Source organism: Bubalus kerabau, chromosome 11 (assembly GCF_029407905.1).
Source record: "Bubalus kerabau isolate K-KA32 ecotype Philippines breed swamp buffalo chromosome 11, PCC_UOA_SB_1v2, whole genome shotgun sequence".
Taxonomy (NCBI): Eukaryota; Metazoa; Chordata; class Mammalia; order Artiodactyla; family Bovidae; genus Bubalus; species Bubalus kerabau.
This window is the reverse complement of record NC_073634.1, coordinates 66,421,082-66,441,648: the sequence shown is the minus strand read 5'-3', so window position 1 is coordinate 66,441,648 and position 20,567 is coordinate 66,421,082. Positions and strand designations below refer to the sequence as shown.

General features: G+C 39.4%; 1 protein-coding gene across 2 annotated transcripts in view; it reads right to left on the bottom strand.

Annotated features, from left to right (window-relative positions):
- The window catches only part of ACTR2 (actin related protein 2), a 37,791-nt gene continuing 17,224 nt past the window's right edge, over positions 1-20,567 (bottom strand). For both annotated transcript variants that reach the window (XM_055540484.1, XM_055540486.1), the window contains 5 exons: positions 17,582-17,718; positions 16,146-16,295; positions 12,839-12,984; positions 5,016-5,148; positions 1-1,663 (listed from right to left, as the gene is read on the bottom strand). In XM_055540484.1, coding sequence (XP_055396459.1) covers positions 1,493-1,663; positions 5,016-5,148; positions 12,839-12,984; positions 16,146-16,295; positions 17,582-17,718 — 737 coding nt within the window. In that variant the 3' untranslated portion in view covers positions 1-1,492. The remainder of the gene's footprint in view (positions 1,664-5,015; positions 5,149-12,838; positions 12,985-16,145; positions 16,296-17,581; positions 17,719-20,567) is intronic.

Genomic DNA, 20,567 nt, shown 5'->3' with positions numbered 1-20,567 from the left:
TGCAGGCAAACTTCTTTTATTTGTTCAAATTGAGGTAAAAGAGACAAAAAAATACATAATATTAACAGAAGTGATACAATCTCTTATTACTTTATTTTTCAATTTAGAAGGAATTCAAGTCTGGGTACTATTTGATATTTTTTTTCAGAGACCAAGCAATACCGACAGGATTCATAAATATGATTTTCTGACAGGAAAGTCTGCAAACATTTACAAAATACCAACTTTTCTTTCAAGCCTAAGATGGCTAAGATTTAGTAGTTATGATTAGTTTTTTCAGTACAAGTACATATTTAAATCTTGATTTTTGGGGAGCCAACATTTTAAATAGTCATATTTTACTCCACTTTCAGGTTTTAAATCGAAACATACCAACAACAAAAGAAAATCAGTGAAAATTACCCAACTGGCAGAAAGTCCCATATTTCAATGTTATTTTTAACCCAATAATTATAACCTACTGCCAGTAATTATTTATATGTATCTACTTGTTTTTATTAAATAAGCACTGGTCGGTTATATAAAAGAATTTTTCAAGAATGGTACTTGGCACTGGGTTACTTTAATGCTTCTGGTATAAATAGAAGTACTTAGAAAAAATACCAGCTCTTAAGCACTTTTTGTCTGAAATTTGAATTTCCAAAAGCATTTTTTCAATGTTACTTTTCCACTGATAGATTCTAGGGAGTCTAATCCCAGCTGACATGGTTAATTTTAAAAAACAAATAAAAAATCCCCAAACCACATAATAATGGGACACTACACCTGCTTTTTACATCATATGGAAACAGTTCCAGGCAGACCAAAAGTAGAAGAAAACCTGCCAAATCAAAGTATTGTAAATAAAGTTCATCGCCCGTACCCTAGAGCAGAAAAGCTCAAAAATCAAAAAATGAATATCAAAAGTCTACCCCTGTCCTCCACGCAAAATCCCACCCAAACAGTTTAGTTCTGAGCCTACCATTTCCCTAAAATGTTAACACCAGAAGTTTTAAGGTACTTAAAGCTGCAGCAGTAACTGTAGAAAGCACCACACTACAGAGGAAACTCCACAAAGGGCTCAGCAGCCGCCCACCCAGTCCTGACCCCAGTAATACGTAAAAGCTCCTGTTAAGTTTTTTCTTATGCTAATAAAGGCATACCACCTAGTGTGCTAAAGACTAAAACTAGCAGCATTAGAGCAGTAAAGTGAAAATAGGAAGCCTACAGGAATGATCTAAATGCCTACTTAGAAGAAACAAAGCAGCAGACAGGACCCTTGCCCTCTCCCTGTGTTCGCAGGGAAGTGGTAGAATTAAACAGTCAGATTTACCCACATGAACACAAACTTAACACAACTTCCGCAAGACACCAGAATAAAACCTGACCTTTCCAGTCAAGGGGCACAGGCAGACAGGCCTCTTCCAGGTCCTGGAGTTGAATGAGTTCAAAGACTGGCAGTAATGGAAAAAAAGAAAGCACATTAGGGCGTGATGGGAACCAGCTTCACAGTTTATCGAACCGTCACCCCGAGTTTCTCCAGCACACGAACACCCTTTTCTTGGTATTCCTGTCGGGTCATCCAGAAGTTGTCTTTGTCCTTCATGATGTCCGCTAGAACTGCACCTCCCAGGAAAACCATGTGCTTCCTGCGGGGCGGGTCTTCAATGCGGATCTTGAATTTCTACAGGAGAAAGAGGAGACAGTAAAATGTCACACGTGCATGGTGTTTTCTATCTTATGAAAATGACTTTTTCTTAAATTCTCACAAAGGTCCTGTGATGTATACATGTGAAGGAGAGAGAGACCTTGTGTAACTTGCCCCACGCACAGTCAGGAGATTGCAAATCCATCCCAGTGTGTTTAGAACACTCCCTACCTACACCCGTGGCCCCAGTGTTAACTGCACCCCTTGTCACTCTCAAAAGCATCTTGATACGAACAATGAATTCCACGGTCACCCTACTAAAAGCCCAAGTACTGGAGTCCTGGCTGTGACAGGTGTTCCACTGATGGGCAAATCATCCAGCCAGCTAACAAGTGAAGAGTTGGGATAAGAGGACTTCTACTTTCTTCAAGGTCTTATGCTCTTATGATCGTAGTCCCAGGCAACAAAGATTTAAGTTCTTATAAGCAAAGCTCATTTTCTATTGTCTCAAATTCAAACAAATGTTTGAATAAACAAGGCCAAATATGGTCAAGATAAATTATGAGGATGTTGGAAAAAATGAACACAATAAACAAAATTAAAGACAAGCAGGAAAAGCTTTACACTCTGTAGCCACTCTTAGCTGTCTAACAAGGAGAGACCTTCTGTATGGTAAGTCAACACATGCAAGAGAAACCTTAAAATGAAGTAGCAGTTTTATTTACAAAGTCACAAATCGTGCAAAAAGACTCAAAATAGCTACGTCATCTTAACTGTCTTTATGTCACATACATGAACTGTAGGATCTGTCATAATATATGACATAGAAAAACACCTGTTTACTGATTAATTCTGAGGCTAACCTACCGTTCTAACTGTTCATTACTTTTTCACTCTTAGGCAGGGGTCTGCAAACTTTTTCTACAGGGATCAGAGGATAAATACTTGAAGCTCTGCAGGACCTACTCTGGCAATAGCTAAAGGCAGCCAGAGACAGTGTGTGACAACAGGTAACATATTAGGTGACAAAGGAGTCCGCTTGGCCATGTTCCCAAAAACTTCATTTGTCAAACAGCCAGGTCTGGCCTGGGCTGTGCTCTGGCCACCCTGCTCCTGGGGAAACCTGGCTGGCCCTTGAGGACACCGCTGCCCTGCAGCTGTTGCAACGGGCTGCAGTTTCTCACCACTGCCATTCCAGAGACCCTCAGAAACTCGCCCTTCTGGGCCATTCCAGCCACCACTCTCTGGGCCCATGGTGTCTACAGAGCCTCATGCGGAGGAATTCTCCTCAGACCTGCTCGGTGGCGCGTGGGCGCACTCTCTCCACCACGTCCTGACACCATCCTCAGTGACACTGTCCTTCTCTGCCTTGCTCAGCAGAATCCCATTTCAAGTGATCAACTCTCTGCTCTTCCCCTGCCCTCAAGTAACTGAGCGCGGGGTGAGAAAAACTCAACATCCACTTTAAGCTTTACCTCAACTGAGCCCCTCAGAGATGCTCAGCAACCCCATGACATTTCTCTTCTCTCTTCCACTCTCTAAGACACCACTTCACACCTCCTCATTTGTTTTACAAACATCTATCAGCTCCTCCCTCCTCTGAGAGCCTCCTAACCCATCCTGCAACGGTCACCTTTCTTCCTCCCTTTCCTCAAGCAAGTACTCGCCACATCAGACTTAATGATCCTTTAAACAAATCAGATACTACTTTCTCTGCTCAAGATCCTCCCAAGACTCTATCTCATTCTATCTCAATAGAAGGAAAGCCAAAATCTTTACCATGGCTGAACAAGACTTGCATCCTGACTACCTTCCTCTTTTTTTGGTTGTACCATGTGGCATGTGGGATTAGTACCCCCACCAGGGATCAAACCCATACCCCCTGCAGTAGAAGTGTGGAGTCTTAACTACTGGATCGCCTGGGAAATCCCCTGACTGCCTTTCTGCACTCACCTCCTAGTCCCCTCCCGTGCTTACTCTGCTCCAGCCACTCCTACACACTCCCCGTAACTCAGGACTGTTACTGCCTGGAAGATTCTTCCCCCCAGAGTCAGGCTCCTCATTCCCTTCAGCCTTTGTTCAAAAGTTATCTCATTGGGCTCCTTCTCTAATCACTCTTACCTGAAGAAGCACACTTTCGAGCCCCTAACCTGACTTTTCCTCATAGTGCTTATTACTAACCAAAGTATTATTCATAGTAAAAGCAGAGATTTTGTTTTGTTCACCACTGTTTTGCCCAGACAAGTGTTTGGCACATAGGAGTTCAAGTAGTATTTGCTGAATAATCATCTAAGACTGATTTTAAATTATATGTATAACTCAATAACATCAGACAGACAAGTGAAGTACTTCAACAACATGCCTCCTTTAAGTCTTTTAATCGGTTTAATGTATGAGTCCATACAGAATTTAATTTCAATAATTTCAGTCACAAATGAAAGATGTATTGTAGACAGACACTTTACCGTCTGAGCCATCAGGGAAGTCCTAATATAGTGTCTCCAATACATAAAGCCCTCTGTATGATGTAATCTCATTATCTAAAACAACTGATCAAAGTTGGTGAGATGAACCTCAGAGATTTTTTTTAAAACAAAATTAAAATGTTTTACTTTATACTGCTTTTCTTTTTTTAAATATACATTTATTTATTTTAACTGGAGGCTAATTACTTTACAATATTGTAGTGGTTTTGCCTTACATTGACATGAATCCACCACGGGTGTACATGTGAACCTCAGAGATTAACTTAGAATTAGATGACTCCTAGCTGAGCACATAGTATGTATAGATAGTGTACTTCACACATTCCAGGGTTTGTAGAGAAAAATCAATGTCAAATAACCATCAACTGTTACACCCTGGTTTAAAAACTTCTTTCCACTCTATGTATGAACAACTATCATTTAAAGTCTGTTTTAAGAGCTATGATTGTTGACACGGATGCAAAAGAACTGGAGACTATCTGATTGGGGAGATAAAAGACATATGCAACAAACAGCCAGAAAATAATTTTAAATCAGAAATACGAAACAGTCCAAGAGTAGCACTGAATGTTGATGACATAGTAAAAAAAAAAAAACAAAACCCAACAGCCTTTCTCCACAGTACAGCAGGTTCTTCAGGCTACTGGTTCCAGATGAACCGAAACAGATGTCACTGGACCCGGCCGTCTCAGTTCACTGAGTAGAAAGGTGAGCTGGCACTAGGACCGCTGAGACAAAGCTCATCTTGAAGCACTTACTTCTACTCTTCAAGGCTGCACTGGGCTGCAGCAGACGTTTGTTTAGGAAGACTTCTTGCTCCCTCTGGTGGTTGTCAAGATTCACAAGCTATTTTACAGGGTTTTAACAGTATGCTAACAGTTGGAGTATTGACTGATACTTACAGAAAGTTTTTCCACATCACCCTTCAATACTCGTTCTAAGTAAAGCTGTTTAAGCTCTCGTTCCAACCGGGATGGCAGACCAGGGTACATAGTAGACCCTCCAGAAAGCACAATGTGCTTATAGAACTCAGATCTAGGAAAACACAACAGGTATTCATTAGGGGTTTCAGATTAGGAAAACAGTATCTCAAGAGCTGCTTTTCTTTACATTAGCCTCAGGTTGCTGGGAGAATTAACTAAAATTCAACATGTAAACTGCAGGGCTGAATGCTTGCTATTACTACTATAAACAGATAACAAACTATATATAAAATATCTATTACCATTTTGATGACAATACTCCTAAAGCACATAACACATTTTCTTGCGAATGTAATTAAGTCTTTCAATAACGCCTAGTTCACATAACAAAGGAGCGGTATTTGGGCTGGGCTGTAACAGTGCTTCCATGGAGCCACTTAGATGTGGTTGTCTACTAAAATAAACTATATTCCACCATGACTCCACTTCTAGCTTTTGAATTTTTCCATTTGCCTTTTGTAGTTTTCCCTTTTGTTCCTCTGCTTTGAGGCCGCTGGCTATTATTTTTGGTTAGATTGATGTGCTTGCTTCTAATAGCAGCCCTGTCTTTCTTCCTTAAATATGCTGTTGGTCATGATACCAGATAATCAAATCTAAAATAAGTGCAGATGGAGTAAAAGTATTAACAGTATAATCTAAGTGAGAGTCGGAGGAGCTTTTTTAGTAAAACTCAGGAGCTAGGTTGTATCCATTTTGGCTTCATTCAAACTCGCTTCCGGGTTTTACTTCCTTTCAGGTTCTCAAGGGCTCAGGCTATTGTAATTCTAGCTTCTAGAAGTTTTGTATTATATTTAACCGCAGATGCATGCATGAATGTAACATAAACTAAGCAGCTGAAGTACAGCTACATGTGGTATATGCCCGTGAACATCTACATGTATGCTTTCAATACACTGAACATGCAGAACAAAATCTGAGTGCTGCAACTTTCCGAGGCTAGCAACGTGGAAAGGGAACCGACCTGACTCCAGTGCTTTAGCATCACCAAAACTTCAATCACCACCAACAGGTATGCAGTTTTATATATAATCTTGCTATTAGTGATCATTACATCAAGGGACAAAAGCATCTACCCAATCCTCATTATGAGAACTTATCATAATTATGAAGTCTAAGTTAGACTTCTGATCATCTTCCATTAGATTTACAGCTTGTTCTAAGCCAATTGCTATTTTTACTAATTACCATTATTGTCCTGTTCCCCACCCTCCCACAAAAATTAGGCAGTTATTTCATTAGGGTTAAATAAAGAAGTAAGCAAACACTTGCTTAGTAAAATGTTTCTGAGTGAATTTCTCAACTTGGGTGAAGAGGAGAGCTTTCTGTGACAAACTCAAGCTGCAATAAAAGATTATAAATCTTCTTATATAACTAAATAAAACCAAAATTTTATGTGGCCAGAAACACCAGAAGAGAAAAATGAAAAATTACAAAATATCTGCAAATGGATCACAGAGCTCAAATAAAATGAACTTCTTTAAAAATTGAGAGGAAAAAAAAATTACAAAAATTTTACAGATAACAGGCAAAAGCCACAAACAGATAATTCACCAAGAAAAGATATAAAAATGGTCCATCAGGCTTTCCAGTTGGCTCCAGTGGTAAAGAACCCGCCTGCCAATGCCGGAGACATAAAAGACTTGGGTTCAATCCCTATGTTAGGAAGACCCCCGGAGGAGGCCATGGTAACCCACTCCAGTATTTTTGCCTGGAGAATCCCCATGGACAGAGGAGCCGGAGGGGCTCCAGTCCAAAGGGTTGCAAAGAGTTGGACACAACTGAAGCAACTTAGCATACAACACACAGAAAACTATATGCAACTTCAATCTTAAGAGAAATGCAAATTAAAATTACATTGATGTATCATTTCTCATTCATTAGACTGACATGCAAGTAAAATGCTGACAAACTCTGTGAACAGCTGTAGTGTCCTCAGACATGACTGTAGGAAAGAGAAGGGAATTGAGCAATAACAAAACCACACGCATTCGCCTTTTGACCCAACTATTCCCCGCTCAGGCATTTTTTCAGGACATACATCCCAACAATACAAAGATACAGTGTGCACAAGGTTATTAATTGCAGCATTATCTGTCAGCATAAATACTGGACCCTACCTAGATAACCAGGATTCACTGAAGAAGCCATTATATGTACACACTGGAAAAAAGAACAACAACAACATATAGGAAGTGGTATAAGATTGTTTAAGATATATTAAGAGAAAAAAACAAAGTTCAAAAGAGTATTCACAAGATGCTACCTCTTGTGTAAGAAAATAAGAAATAGAGGGAGTAGCACTAAGGTGAAAGACAACAGGTGGGGAGAATAATACTTCTGAGTGTGCTTTCTTTGTTTAGTTTTAACAGCCTTTTCAGAAACCAAAATTAAAGATGAGCTGGGAATATCCTGTGCCACAAAACAGAATGAAATAGAACATGTTCAGAAGAGATGAGGGTGCAAAGAAGAGCCCCTGGAGAAGGAAACAACAACCCACTCCAATGTTCTTGCCTGGAGAATCCCACCAACAGAGGAGCCTGGTTACAGTCCATGGAGTCCCAGCAAGTCTGACATGGCTTAGGGACTAAACGACAAAGCACACAGAGGCCTGCTGCAGGGGCTCTCACAGGCCAAACCAGGAACAATTCAGCACCAGAATGGAATAAGGCAGGGATAAAAACTATAATCCACTGAATAAAATCGCAAGTCCATACTGAAAATTAACAAAAACAAAGGAGAAGAAAAGGCAGTTCCTTATGCGAGAATGCCAACTAATAAATAGAGAAGGAATGACAGAATTAGAAAATCCATCTTTTTGCAACCATCACAATAAAAATGGATTTAGGCAAAAACCATCAGTTGATGATAAAAGGGGTGGAAGTCAGAAACTGATGAAGAATAGGAGATTTACACAGTCTCAAAAGTATTTTCGGGCTTCTCTGATGGCTCAGACGGTAAAGAATCTGCCTGCAATGCAAGAGACTCAGGTTCATTCACTGGGTTGGGAAGATCTCTTGGAGAAAAGGATGGCTACCCACGCCAGTATTCTTGCCTAGAGAATTCCATGGACAGAGGAGCTTGGCGGGCTACAGTCCATGGGGTTGCAGAGAGTTGGACACTACTGAAAATACTTTCCCACAAATAACTTATAAATCAGGAAAAAAAAAAAAAGACAACCTATACAATGGAGAGGACGCTCAGAGGGCTCAAACCTTGTGCGCACAGGACCCGGGGACCTCACAGAGACTGAGACAGAACTGTGTTTGAGCATCTTCTGTGCAGGTACGGATCAGCAGTAGTCTGCCACAGGGACAGGGCCTCTGGGTGTGGATATGGCATAAGTCCTCTTGGAGGAGGTCGCCATTAACCCCACTATAAAGCTGCCAGAACTTACGTTAAGACTGGGAAATAGACTCTTGGAGGGTTCAACAGAATCTTGTGCACCAGGACCCAGGAGAAAGGAACAGTGACCCCACAGGAGACTTGCCTATGGGTGTCTAGGAGCCTCCAGCGAAGGCGTGGGTTGGTGGTGGCCTGCTGCAGGGTTGGGGGCTCGGACTGTAGCAGTATATGCATGAGATCTTTTGAGGGAGGTCAGCATTATCTTCATTACCTCCACCATAGTTTGGCTCAGGTAAATAGCAGGGAGGGAATAGAGCTCCACCCAACAACAGGAAATTGGATTAAAGATTTACTGAGCATGGCCCCGCCCATCAGAACAAGATGCAGTATCCCCCTCAGTCAGTCTATCCCATCAGGAAGCTTTCATAAGCCTCTTATCCTTTTCCATCAGAGGGCAGACAAATTGAAAACCACAATCACAGAAAACTAACCAATCTAATCACATGGAGCACAGCCTTGTCTAACTCAATGAAACTGTGAGCCATGCCATGTAGGGCCACCCAAGACAGATGGGTCATGGTGGAAGGTTCTGACAAAATGTGGTCCACTGGAGAAGGAAGTGGCAAACCACTTCAGTATTCCTGCCTTGAGAACCCCATGAACAGTATGAAAAGGCAAAAAGACAGGACACTGAAAGATGAACTCTCCAGGTTGGTAGGTCCCCAATATGCTACTGGAGATCAGTGGAGAAATAACTCCAGAAAGAATGAAGAGATAGAGACAAAGCAAAAACAACACCCAGTTGTGGATGTGACTGGTGATGGAAGCAAGTTCCAATGCTGTAAAGAGCAATATTGGATAGGAACCTGGAATGTTAGGTTCATGAATCAAGAGAAACTGGAAGTGATCAAACAGGAGTTGGCAAGAGTGCATGTCAACATTTTAGGAATCAGGGAACTAAAATGGACTGGAATGGGTGAATTTAACTCAGATGACCATTATATCTACTACTGTTGGCAAGAATCCCATAGGAGAAATGGCGTACCCATCATAGTCAACAAGACAGTTTGAAATGCAGTACTTGGATGCAATCTCAAAAACAACACAAGGATCACTTCATTTCCAAGGCAAACCATTTAATATCACAGTAATCCTAGTCTATGCCCCGACCAGTAATGCTGAAGAAGTTGAACAGTTCTATGAAGACCTACAAGACCTTCTGCAATTAACACCCAAAAAAGATGTCCTTTTCATTATAGGGGACTGGAATACAAAAGTAGGAAGTCAAGAAACACCTGGAGTATCAGGCAAATTTGAACTTGGAGTACAGAATGAAGCAGGGCAAAGGCTAATAGAGTTCTGCCAAGAGAATGCACTGGTCATAGCAAACACCCTCTTCCAACAACACAAGAGAATACTCTACACATGGACATCACCAGATGGTCAATACAGAAATCAGACTGATTATATTCTTTGCAGCCAAAGATGGAGAAGCTCTATACAGTCAGCAAAAACAAGACTAGGAGTTGACTGTGGTTCAGATCATGAACTCCTTACTACCAAATTCAGACTTAAATTGAACAAAGTAGGGAAAATCACTAGACCATTCAGGTATGACCTAAATCAAATCCCTAACGATTATACAGTGGAAGTAAGAAATAGATTTAAGGGACTAGATCTGATAGACAGGGTGCCTGATGAACTATGGACGGTGGTTCATGACACTGTTTAGAAGACAGGGAGCAAGACCATCCCCAAGAAAAAGAAATGCAAAAGAGAAAAGGAAAGATATACCCATTTGAATGCAGAGTTCCAAAGAATAGCAAGGAGAGATAAGAACGCCTTCCTCAGTGACCAGTGCAAAGAAACAGAGGAAAATAATAGAATGGAAAAGACTAGAGATCTCTTCAAGAAAATGAGATACCAAGGGAACACTTCATGCAAAGATGGGCTCAATAAAGGACAGAAATGGTACGGACCTAACAGAAGCAGAAGATACTAAGAAGAGGTGGCAAGAATACACAGAAAAACTGTACAAAAAAGATCTTCATGACCCAGATAATCACACCATGGTGTGATCACTCACCTAGAGACAGACATCCTGGAATGTGAAGTCAAGTGGGCCTTAGGAAGCATCACTATGAACAAAGCTAGTGGAGGTTGATGGAATTCCAGTTGAGCTATCTCAAATCCTAAAAGATGATGCTGTGAAAGTTCTGCACTCAATATGCCAGCAAATTTGGAAAATTCAGCAATGGCCACATGACTGGAAAAGGTCAGTTTTCATTCCAATCCCAAAGAAAGGCAATGCCAAAGAATGTTCAAACTACTACACAATTGCATTCATCTCACACGCTAGCAAAGTAATGTTCAAAATTCTCCAAGCCAGGCTTCAACAATATGTGAACTGTGAACTTTCAGATGTTCAAGCTGGTTTTAGAAAAGGCAGAGGAACCACAGATCAAATAGCCAACATCCGCTGGATCATCGAAAAAGCACGAGTTCCAGAAAAACATCTATTTCTGCTTTATTGACTATGCCAAAGCCTTTGACTGTGTGGATCACAATGAACTAGAAAATTCTGAAAGAGATGGGAATACCAGACCACCTGACCTGCCTCCTGAGAAATCTGTAGGCAGGTCAGGAAGCAACAGTTAAAACTGGACATGGAACAACAGACTGGTTCCAAATAGGAAAAGGAGTACATCAAGGCTGTATACTGTCACCCTGCTTATTTAACTTCTATGCAGAGTACATCATGAGAAACGCTGGCCTGGAAGAAGCACAAGCTGGAATCAAGACTGCCAGGAGAAATATCAATAACCTCAGATATGCAGATGATATTACCTTTATGGCAGAAAGTGAAGAAGAACTAAAGAGCCTCTTGATGAAAGTGAAAGAGGAGAGTGAAATAGTTGGCTTAAAGCTCAACATTCAGAAAACGAAGATCATGGCATCCGGTCCCATCACTTCATGGCAAATAGATGGCGAAACAATGGAAACAGTGACAGACTTTATTTTGGGGGGCTCCAAAATCACTGCAGATGGTGACTGCAGCCATGAAATGAAAAGACGCTTGCTCCTTGGAAGAAAAGTTATGACCAACCTAGACAGCATATTAAAAGGCAGAGACATTGCTTTGCCAAAAATGTCCGTCTAGTCAAGGCTATGGTTTTTCCAGTAGTCATGTATGGATGTGAGAGTTGGACTGTGAAGAAAGCTGAGCACCGAAGAATTGATACTTTTGAAGTGTGGTGTTGGAGAAGACTCTTGAAAGTCCTTGGACTGCAAGGAGATCCAACCAGTCCATCCTAAAGGAAATCAGTCCTTAATGTTCATTGAAAGGACTGACGTTGAAGATGAAACTCCAATACTTTGGCCACATGATGCAAAGAGTTACTCACTTGAAAAGACCCTGAATATGGCAAAGATTGATGGCGGGAGGAGAAGGGGACGACAGAGGATGAGATGGTTGTATGGCATCACCAACTCAATGGACATGAGTTTGAGTAAACTCCAGGAGTTGGTGATGGACAGGGAGGCCTAGTGTGCTGCAGTCCATGGGGTCGCAAAGAGTCAGATACGACTGAGCGACTGAACTGAACTGATACAATGGAGAAAACAGGAAACTTCACTAAGAGTTTAACACTAGTAACACCAAACAGGAGCAAACTGACATCACTTCTGGATGTGATAACCTAAGAGGGACACATCACTTAAGTAGTGTTGCAGCCAAAAAGGCACAATCTAAATTTAATCATGAGAAAACATTCATACCCAAGCTGTAGTCTGCAAAAATATCAATGTCATGAAAGACTGAGGAATTACAACACATGAAAGGTTACTAAGAGACATGACAACTAAATACAAGGTATGCTCTTAGTTCTGACCCTTTACCAGAAAAAAGAAAAACTGTATAAAGGACATTACTGGGACAAAGAACGAAACTGAAATGAGGGTGGCAGATAAAAGTGCATCAGCAATCAATCCCCTGAACTCAGTAACTGCACTGCCGCTATAAGAGAACAGCCTCATTCCTAAGAACCACAAAGTAAACATTAAGGAGTAAAGAGGACTTACATATTCAACCTATTCTCAAATGACTTGAGAATAGGAGAGAGAGAAAGGGAGAGCACACAAACACGTAGATTGCTGAAATCAGAAAAATGGAAAACTGGGTAGTGTACAGAGTCCTCCCTTCTATTCTGGAAACTTGCAACGTTTAAACTATTTCAAAATAAGTTTAAACGCGCATCTGTGACACAATGATATATGTCATTCAACAACCAGTGTCATCCTATCAAAAACTCGGGTGAGACAACAGACAACTTGGTCGCTCTAGCTATTTATATTCCATCTATTTCTGATAAGCTACTTTGAAACAACCATTTCTAAAGTACCTGGTATCAATGTCAGCCGCCTGGATTGTGTTAAAAAGCAATTCAGCAACACCTACTCCCTCGACATTGATCAAGTGAGGCTGAAACAGAGCTTCCGGTGCTTCAAACCTCTCTCCCCCGACTTTGATAATGCGGCCATCTGGGAGCTAGAGACCAAGAACAATCAGGTATCAGCAAAAGATTTTAAAAGTTCCCAGTATTCTTTAGATGCTAGTATGCCTGTTTTATAAGCAAAATCATTAGCAATATATTTCTCCCAAAATACATTTTTGAAAGAAGACAAAGTAAAATACATTAAAATAATTGTTTTTATTATCATGCTCTGTTCTGCTTTTGAAATGATACGTCCTGCCTCTCCAAACAGTAGGAATTTCTTTAAAGAGTCACCAATACACAAATGTGTGATGTCTACAGGTGTGTGCAAGTGAGCACTACAGATAGTGCTGATCACCCACAGCAACTGGACTTTTGCCGGAGTCAATGCTGCTTCTCTTTATCATTTTAACACATTTTTGAGTTTATAGATTTTTACCATGTAACACAGACACATTCAATTAAAAATTTTAAATTTCTTTCAACAAATAATTATTCTGGGGAACTATTTTTTTGCCATCAAATACTTTATATCACGTGTGAAACTTCTATCAAATCATTTAATCCAAGGAAAATCTTATGATCAAAAAAGCTTAAGGACGCTAACCTATTTTTTAGCAGGCAATTCTGTTGTATCCTACTTACTAGGTTCTATTAAATTTTTAAATAGATAAATATAATTTTAAGAAAACAAGATTTAAGCAACTGGTAAGATACCACTAACATATGACCCTGTTAACCCTTAAGTTACATCATGTTTATGTTTAATTAAATGAGAAATGTTAAACAAAAACTCTCTCACAATTCACAGAATTGACCTAAGTAACAAGCATGCTGGTATACACTGGCATTTGACACATTTCTATATGACAGACCAGAATTAGTTTTACATTAACATTTCTAACAGTATATCAGTTTAAAATAATGTAATTATAGTAACTATATTTAGATTCCCAAACTCACTTTCCAACATGACAAAGTATCTCAAAGCAAGTTCTTAAAGACATTCACTCCACGTTTGCTCTAACTGTATACAGTACGTGCAACACAACCACATCTTTCAAAAACTCCACAATTATCTTTTTATAAACTTTATAAAAAAAAAATTTTTTTAATTTACCCTTAACAAAATAAACGCAACCATCCAGTGACTTTAAAAACCACATGAAATCACCCAAGATATATGGGAAAACTTCACATGGCAGAGTATCATTAGCATAAAACATCTATACCTGGACAATGTGGCTTTTCTCAAAGCTCTGGCTGGAGATCAGCCCAGGGGCACCTACCCTAGGAACTACTTACCTTTCAGAACTGTTAAAACTGTATGCCTCCCAATTGCTCTGCACCAAACCTTATCCTATCCTCTATTTGTCCACTATTTCCCCTCTTCATCAGTTCCCGTTTATTTGTCACAAATACTTTTGTAACCTGCCTCAAATTCTGAGAAAGGAATAAAGAGATAAAATATGTTTTATACTTCTAGTTCCCTTATCCTCTGTCTCATGACACTTTCTTCCAAAGTCAGGTAGACAATAAATTATAAATCTAGGGGAACTATCAAGAAGGCCTCAGGAAAGAATCCCTAGGGCAAATCTGTAGATGACTGAGTTGCAAAGTATTGATTTATTGTCTATTTGGATCATTATCTTCTAAAATAAAACAACATAACTTATAAAAATTTTAAATTATTTTTAAAGTGACTATTTTGTACATATTTACGATATGCTCTGTTTTATATAATTAAATGGTGGAAGAATACTTGCTTTTATTGCCTATCACTCAATTTCAGTTTTGGTGGCTCAGTGGTAAAGAATCTGCCTGCCAAGGGTTCAATCCCTGGGTTGGGAAGATCCCCTGGAGAAGGAAATGGCAACGCACTCCAGTATTCTTGCCTGGGAAATGGCATGGACAGAAGAGCCTGGCAGGCGTCCATGGGCTCGCAAAGAGTTAGATATGACTTAGTACTCTTGCCTGGAAAGTCCCATGGGTGGAGGAGCCTGGTGGGCTGCAGTCCATGGGGTCGCTGAGAGTCGGACACGACTGAGCGACTTCATTTTCACTTTTCACTTTCATGCATTGGAGAAGGAAATGGCAACCCACTCCAGCGTTCTTGCCTGGAGAATCCCAGGGACTGGGGAGCCTGGTGGGCTGCCATCTATGGGGTTGCACAAAGTCGGACACGACTGAAGCGACTTAGCAGCAGCAGCAGCAGCGACTAAACAACAGTAGCAGATCAAGGACACAGTATGGAAGCACTTTATACCCAGATGAAAATGACAGACTTAAGGCAGCAATACACTGAAAATTCAACTCCTCTGATATAAACTATAACTTGGTTCTAAGAATCATTAGTTACAATTTCAAGTTAACATTTGTTCTGAACATCTCATTAAGAAAATACTAAGTCAGGAAGACTGCCACCTATTGAATTGTTAAAGCAATTCTATAGGAAGACCATTTTCCAAAGTATCTTAGAATACCAGTCCCATGAAATGCTGAAGAATACCATAATCATACACAATTCAGCATATCAAAGGTTCTGAGAAGTCCTTTAATAAAGTGAAACTGACTGTCTCCCAAACTTATCTGACAATGTAACCCTTCATTTTAATTTCTGTCAATACCTACTAACATCTCAGAGAAATAACATTACGTGAAACCCATGCTGAAAAATGCTACTCCAGGTACTGCTGCTGCTAAGTCACTTAAGTCGTGTCTGACTCTATGCAACCCCATAGAGAGCAGCCCACCAGGCTCCCCTATCCCTGGGATTCTCCAGGCAAGAACACTGGAGTGGGTTGCCATTTCCTTCTCCAATGCATGAAAATAAAAAGTGAAAGTGAAGTCACTCAGTCATGTCCGACTCTTCCGACCCCATGGACTGCAGCCTACCAGCCTCCTCCGTCCATGGGATTTTCCAGGCAAGAGTACTGGAGTGGGGTGCCATTGCCTTCTCCAACTCTAGGTACTAGAATCTCAAAATAACATTTCATATCTAACTGTATCCTAAAGTAGAAAACAATATATGATTCCTGCTTTATTAAATCATAGTATCATAATGTAGAAAGACATTAAAGGTCATATATATACAAATTATAACAACCCAAACCCAAAGAACTGGATTCCAAGAAAACCTCCTTAAGCACACACCAACAGTCACTGTCGCCCACTTTAAAACCATATATATATATCATACACTGGATATACTTACTGTGTAAGATTCAACCAATACTGTGGTTTCTAAGGCCAGTTTCTGCTCTTGCTCAATATTATATCCCACATAACACAATTTTTCTTTAATCATGCGAACCGTTTCAAAATCAGCAGAATGGTTGAAGGCATATCCCCGCAACAGAAGCAGCTGGTACAAAAAAACAGCAGTTAAGTCCACAATTAATCTGAGTGAGTTCAAGTCCACAAAAGGGATTAATGCTAAGCATGTTACATCAATACCAAATACAATGGACAGCAGAACCTTAGCTCTTACTATTTCAGAAAGGAGAATATTACTCACCATAAAAGAGTTTACATTTCACTTTCACAGAAAAGTTTCATAGGGAGTGACAGAATTTACAGTTCACAAATAATAAATAGGCAAAATATCTATTAATAAATAATATTTTAGCACTGGATTCCTATAATCTGCAATTTACTCAGTCAATGCCATAATTGTGAAATATGACTGACACATATTAGAGGGGCAATAGTATTTATTAAATAGACAAACAAAAATGAGAATTCAACCTGACAGGAAAAACAAAACACACACGATATACATCATAAACAAATCAGACTTTTCACATAAAAAACTAAAAATCCTCTGATCTTTGTGTTTACAGTCAAAAGAAAACTTTTGGGCAATACTTTGGCAGTCACCCTCAAACAGAATTCTGGCTTAGAATGATAGTATAATTCTCATTACCAATATTATTACTAACCCAATGTCAATACGAAGACTTAACGCAACCCAGAACAGTCTTCCCACAGTAGTACCAGTGACATATTGGACCTTATAATCCTTTGTTGTGGGGGATGCCCTGTTCATTGCAGAATGTTTAGCAGCCTTCCTGCAAAGATGTTAACAACCAAAAATGTCTCCAGGCATTTCAAAGTGTCCCTGGAGGAGCAGCAGCATCCCTGACTGAGAACCACTGACCTGGAGAGAATGTACTAAATACAGAGTTCTGGAACAGACAATATTCTAAATCTTTCCCCCACATTACAAAAACCACACATGCTTCCAAAGAGTGGCCCTAAATGTATACTTTATCTAGCAATGTTTTAAAGAATATCATCACTAATTACATTCACAAATAATTTTTAATATACATCTTGTTCAAAGAGGGTTTTACGGCTGAAAGGCTGCCCAAGTTGTTCAAGAAAGTCTTAAGAGTCTTCTTCCACCTTTAACATACCTCTCTTCCCATTCCTCAGGAAAGGCAAATTATAATTACGTAATGATGAACTCTCATTAGTACACAAGAGATCATGTGTGTGAATCTCATACAGATTTTTATATGAATAAAGTACTGGGCCACTTCTCTGGTGGTGCAGATTCACTAGAATCCTGAGGTGATACATTCAATTTTAAGTAGATATATATACAAACTTACAAAATCTAATTCCATGATATTCTCTTTTGCTTACCTTGATAAGATATCTGGTAATATCCCTCCCAGCAATATCCAGTCTCCTGGTAAGGTGAGGGAGAGAAAAGCCTTCATACACTGGGCAAATGTGAGTCACACCATCTCCAGAGTCCACCACGACTCCAGTTAATAAACCTGTAGAAGAATCATGAAGTTGTAAACAAAAAGCCAAATCAGAAATCAAAGCCAGCAAATTTCAAGTATTTCAATATTCAAAGATGCTGGCTTCTTTACTAATTGATTAGAAACATCACCAACCAAAATGGTCTAAAAGCTAGCATTTCTTTATTATTTGCTTATTTTGCAGTTTATTTCTAACAGACAGACACTGAAGTCAGTGTTCTCTCACATGCCTCCTGTGAGACCTTTAGTCCAATCATGTGCTCCCCCAGTGATGGGAAGAAACAGACCCTCAGACTGAGGACTGAAAAACACAACATGGTCTTTAATCCTAACTTTAATCTTGATCCCTGAATTCCCCTGAAGTCAAATTCTCTGAAGTATCATGGATAACTTTTATGAAAACCACTGTGAAGGGTAATTACACAAGTTAATAGTGAATCTGCTGAAATAATCTAGTTCTTTATTATTATTTTTGTCATATAGTATATTCAAAACTCTGCTGTTTGGAAAATTTCTGTTGATACAAAATAGCTAGAAATCTGAGAATAACTCATCTTGACTAGCCAAAGAATCACTTCAATTATTCACCAAAATCAAGAAAGACACTGTCAGTTAAACTTTTTAAAAAAAGACCAGCAAAGAAGCTATCTTCTCTCTTGCGAGTGCGTGCGTTCTAAGTCGCTTCAGTCGTGTCCAGCTATTTGTGACCCTATGGACTGTAGCCCACGAGGTTCCTCTGTCCATGAGATTCTTCAGGCAAGAATACTGGAGTGGGTTGCCATGCCCTCCTCCAGGGGATCTTCCTGACTCAGGGATGAACTCATGTCTGTTACATCTTCTGCACTGGCAGGTGGGTTCTTTACCACTAGCCCCACCTGGAAAGTCTCTTTGTTTCTCATTATGTGCTATTTAATGGTATAAATGGGGACTTCCCTGATGGTGCAGTGGTTAAGACTGCATGCTTCTAATGTAGGGGACACATGGGTCTGATCCCTGGTCAGGGGGGTGTGGAATTAAGATCCCACATGCTGTGCAGTATGGCCAAAAACAAAAATAATAATAAAAAAATGAAATTTTAAAAAATATATAAAAGTACAAATGACTGAAAGTGTTTCACCTTTTGTGCCAGAGTTAATTCAGGTAAAAAAAAATTTTCTAAATCACATTTTCTAGCAGTTTTTAAGTCTAATGATACTTTTAACCAGAATATGCATTATCTACAGTTGCTTAAGCTTATTATTTTATCACTGTCCCATCCCTGAATAGACTCTCCCTCTTTCTTATTATGCACAAAACATCTAATTTATCTCTGAACACATTTATTCAAACCATCTCTGACTAAGTTCATATAATTTGTTTTTCCTTGACTGATTTTGCAATGTTCATAAAAAAATCATACTGCCTCTTAAGGTTGCTTTCTTTTAAACAAGAGACTTTCTATTGCAAGAAAGAAGAATCCACAGTATCATTAATCCAAAAATGCTCCCAGTAATACCAACTAAAGCACTAGATTACTCACTCTTTCTACTTCAATTCTGAAGGATTCTTTAAAGCTCAATCTAGTTCTTAACTTTTCATTCATACCCTCCCTGACCATTTTAACCTCTAACTCAGACTCCATAATTCCAGTTATTCCCCTCAATCCTGTACACAAAATGCAGTCAGATATACTTTCTTGAATCACCATGTCACCTCTCTTATTCAAAAACCTTTCCTTGTTCCAAATGTAGCTTCTTACTTTTTTGATTTAACTGGTAGCTTTTAGCCACCTTGTTTTTATGCAAAGTGAAGAGTTCTCTTAGGCTGAAGAGTTCTTTTGATTAGAATTACTGGATTATCACTTCTCAAAACTATGAATTAAATATTTAAACAAAAGCAGCTAAATATCAGGAGTTAAGAGAGGATACCTTCTCCTTGGACAGAAATAAATTTATGAATATTGCTAGGAATATCTGTTAAGGTCAATTTTATTCAATTAAAGCAAAAATTCATTTCGGCAGAAGTGTCCCATCTCCACCCCCTAACTGGAATCACCAGTTTCAAAGCTTAGATTCAAAATTTTTAATGTCTATTTTTCCAAAGTATTTTCTAAAATAAATTCTGAAATGTACTTAAAAAAAAAAAAAGAAACACAATTTCCTAGATGCAGACAAACACTAGCTCCTCAGACCCTGGCTATAATGGACTAAAGGGCAAGGAGACCATACGTAGCTTATCGAGTAGCTGACTCACTGCCTTATCCTCTGTCCTAAACAGAACGCCAAGCTCATGCCACACTTGGTGAATGAATAAAGCCTCTTTAAAAATTTAATTCTCCCCAGGTATTTTCTTAGTTATCTACATGAAGTAGTAAAGACAGCTTTAAAACCTAGTACGTATTTTGACAAAGCGATTTTTACTCATCCATGTGTAGAATCACATGAATCACCATAATATTAAAATCTGTTTCCTAACACAACTGACCCTTGAACAATGTGGGGGTTAACCTGCATATAACTTACAGCTGGCCCTTTGCATCCCGATTCAACCAACTATGGACCTTGTAGTACTGTAGTATTTACTACTGAAAACTATCCACGTGTAAGTGGAGTCATACAGTTCACATCAGCACTGTTCAAGGGTTGGCTGTACTGTCATAGACCACGTAAGTACTAAGGCTTGACATTCAGTTGTCACCTCCTTCAGAAACCTTCTCTGACATGCTAAATCAATTTCTGTACCTTTCCCCCATTAAGAGTCTAAGTTCTTAAGGGATCTTTACATTTTAAGTGCCCAACAGGCTCTGAGCACGTATCTGATGGCCTCATAAGTTCTCCACAAGATCATCAGGATACAGACTTCTCCCTACATGGCTACTATTT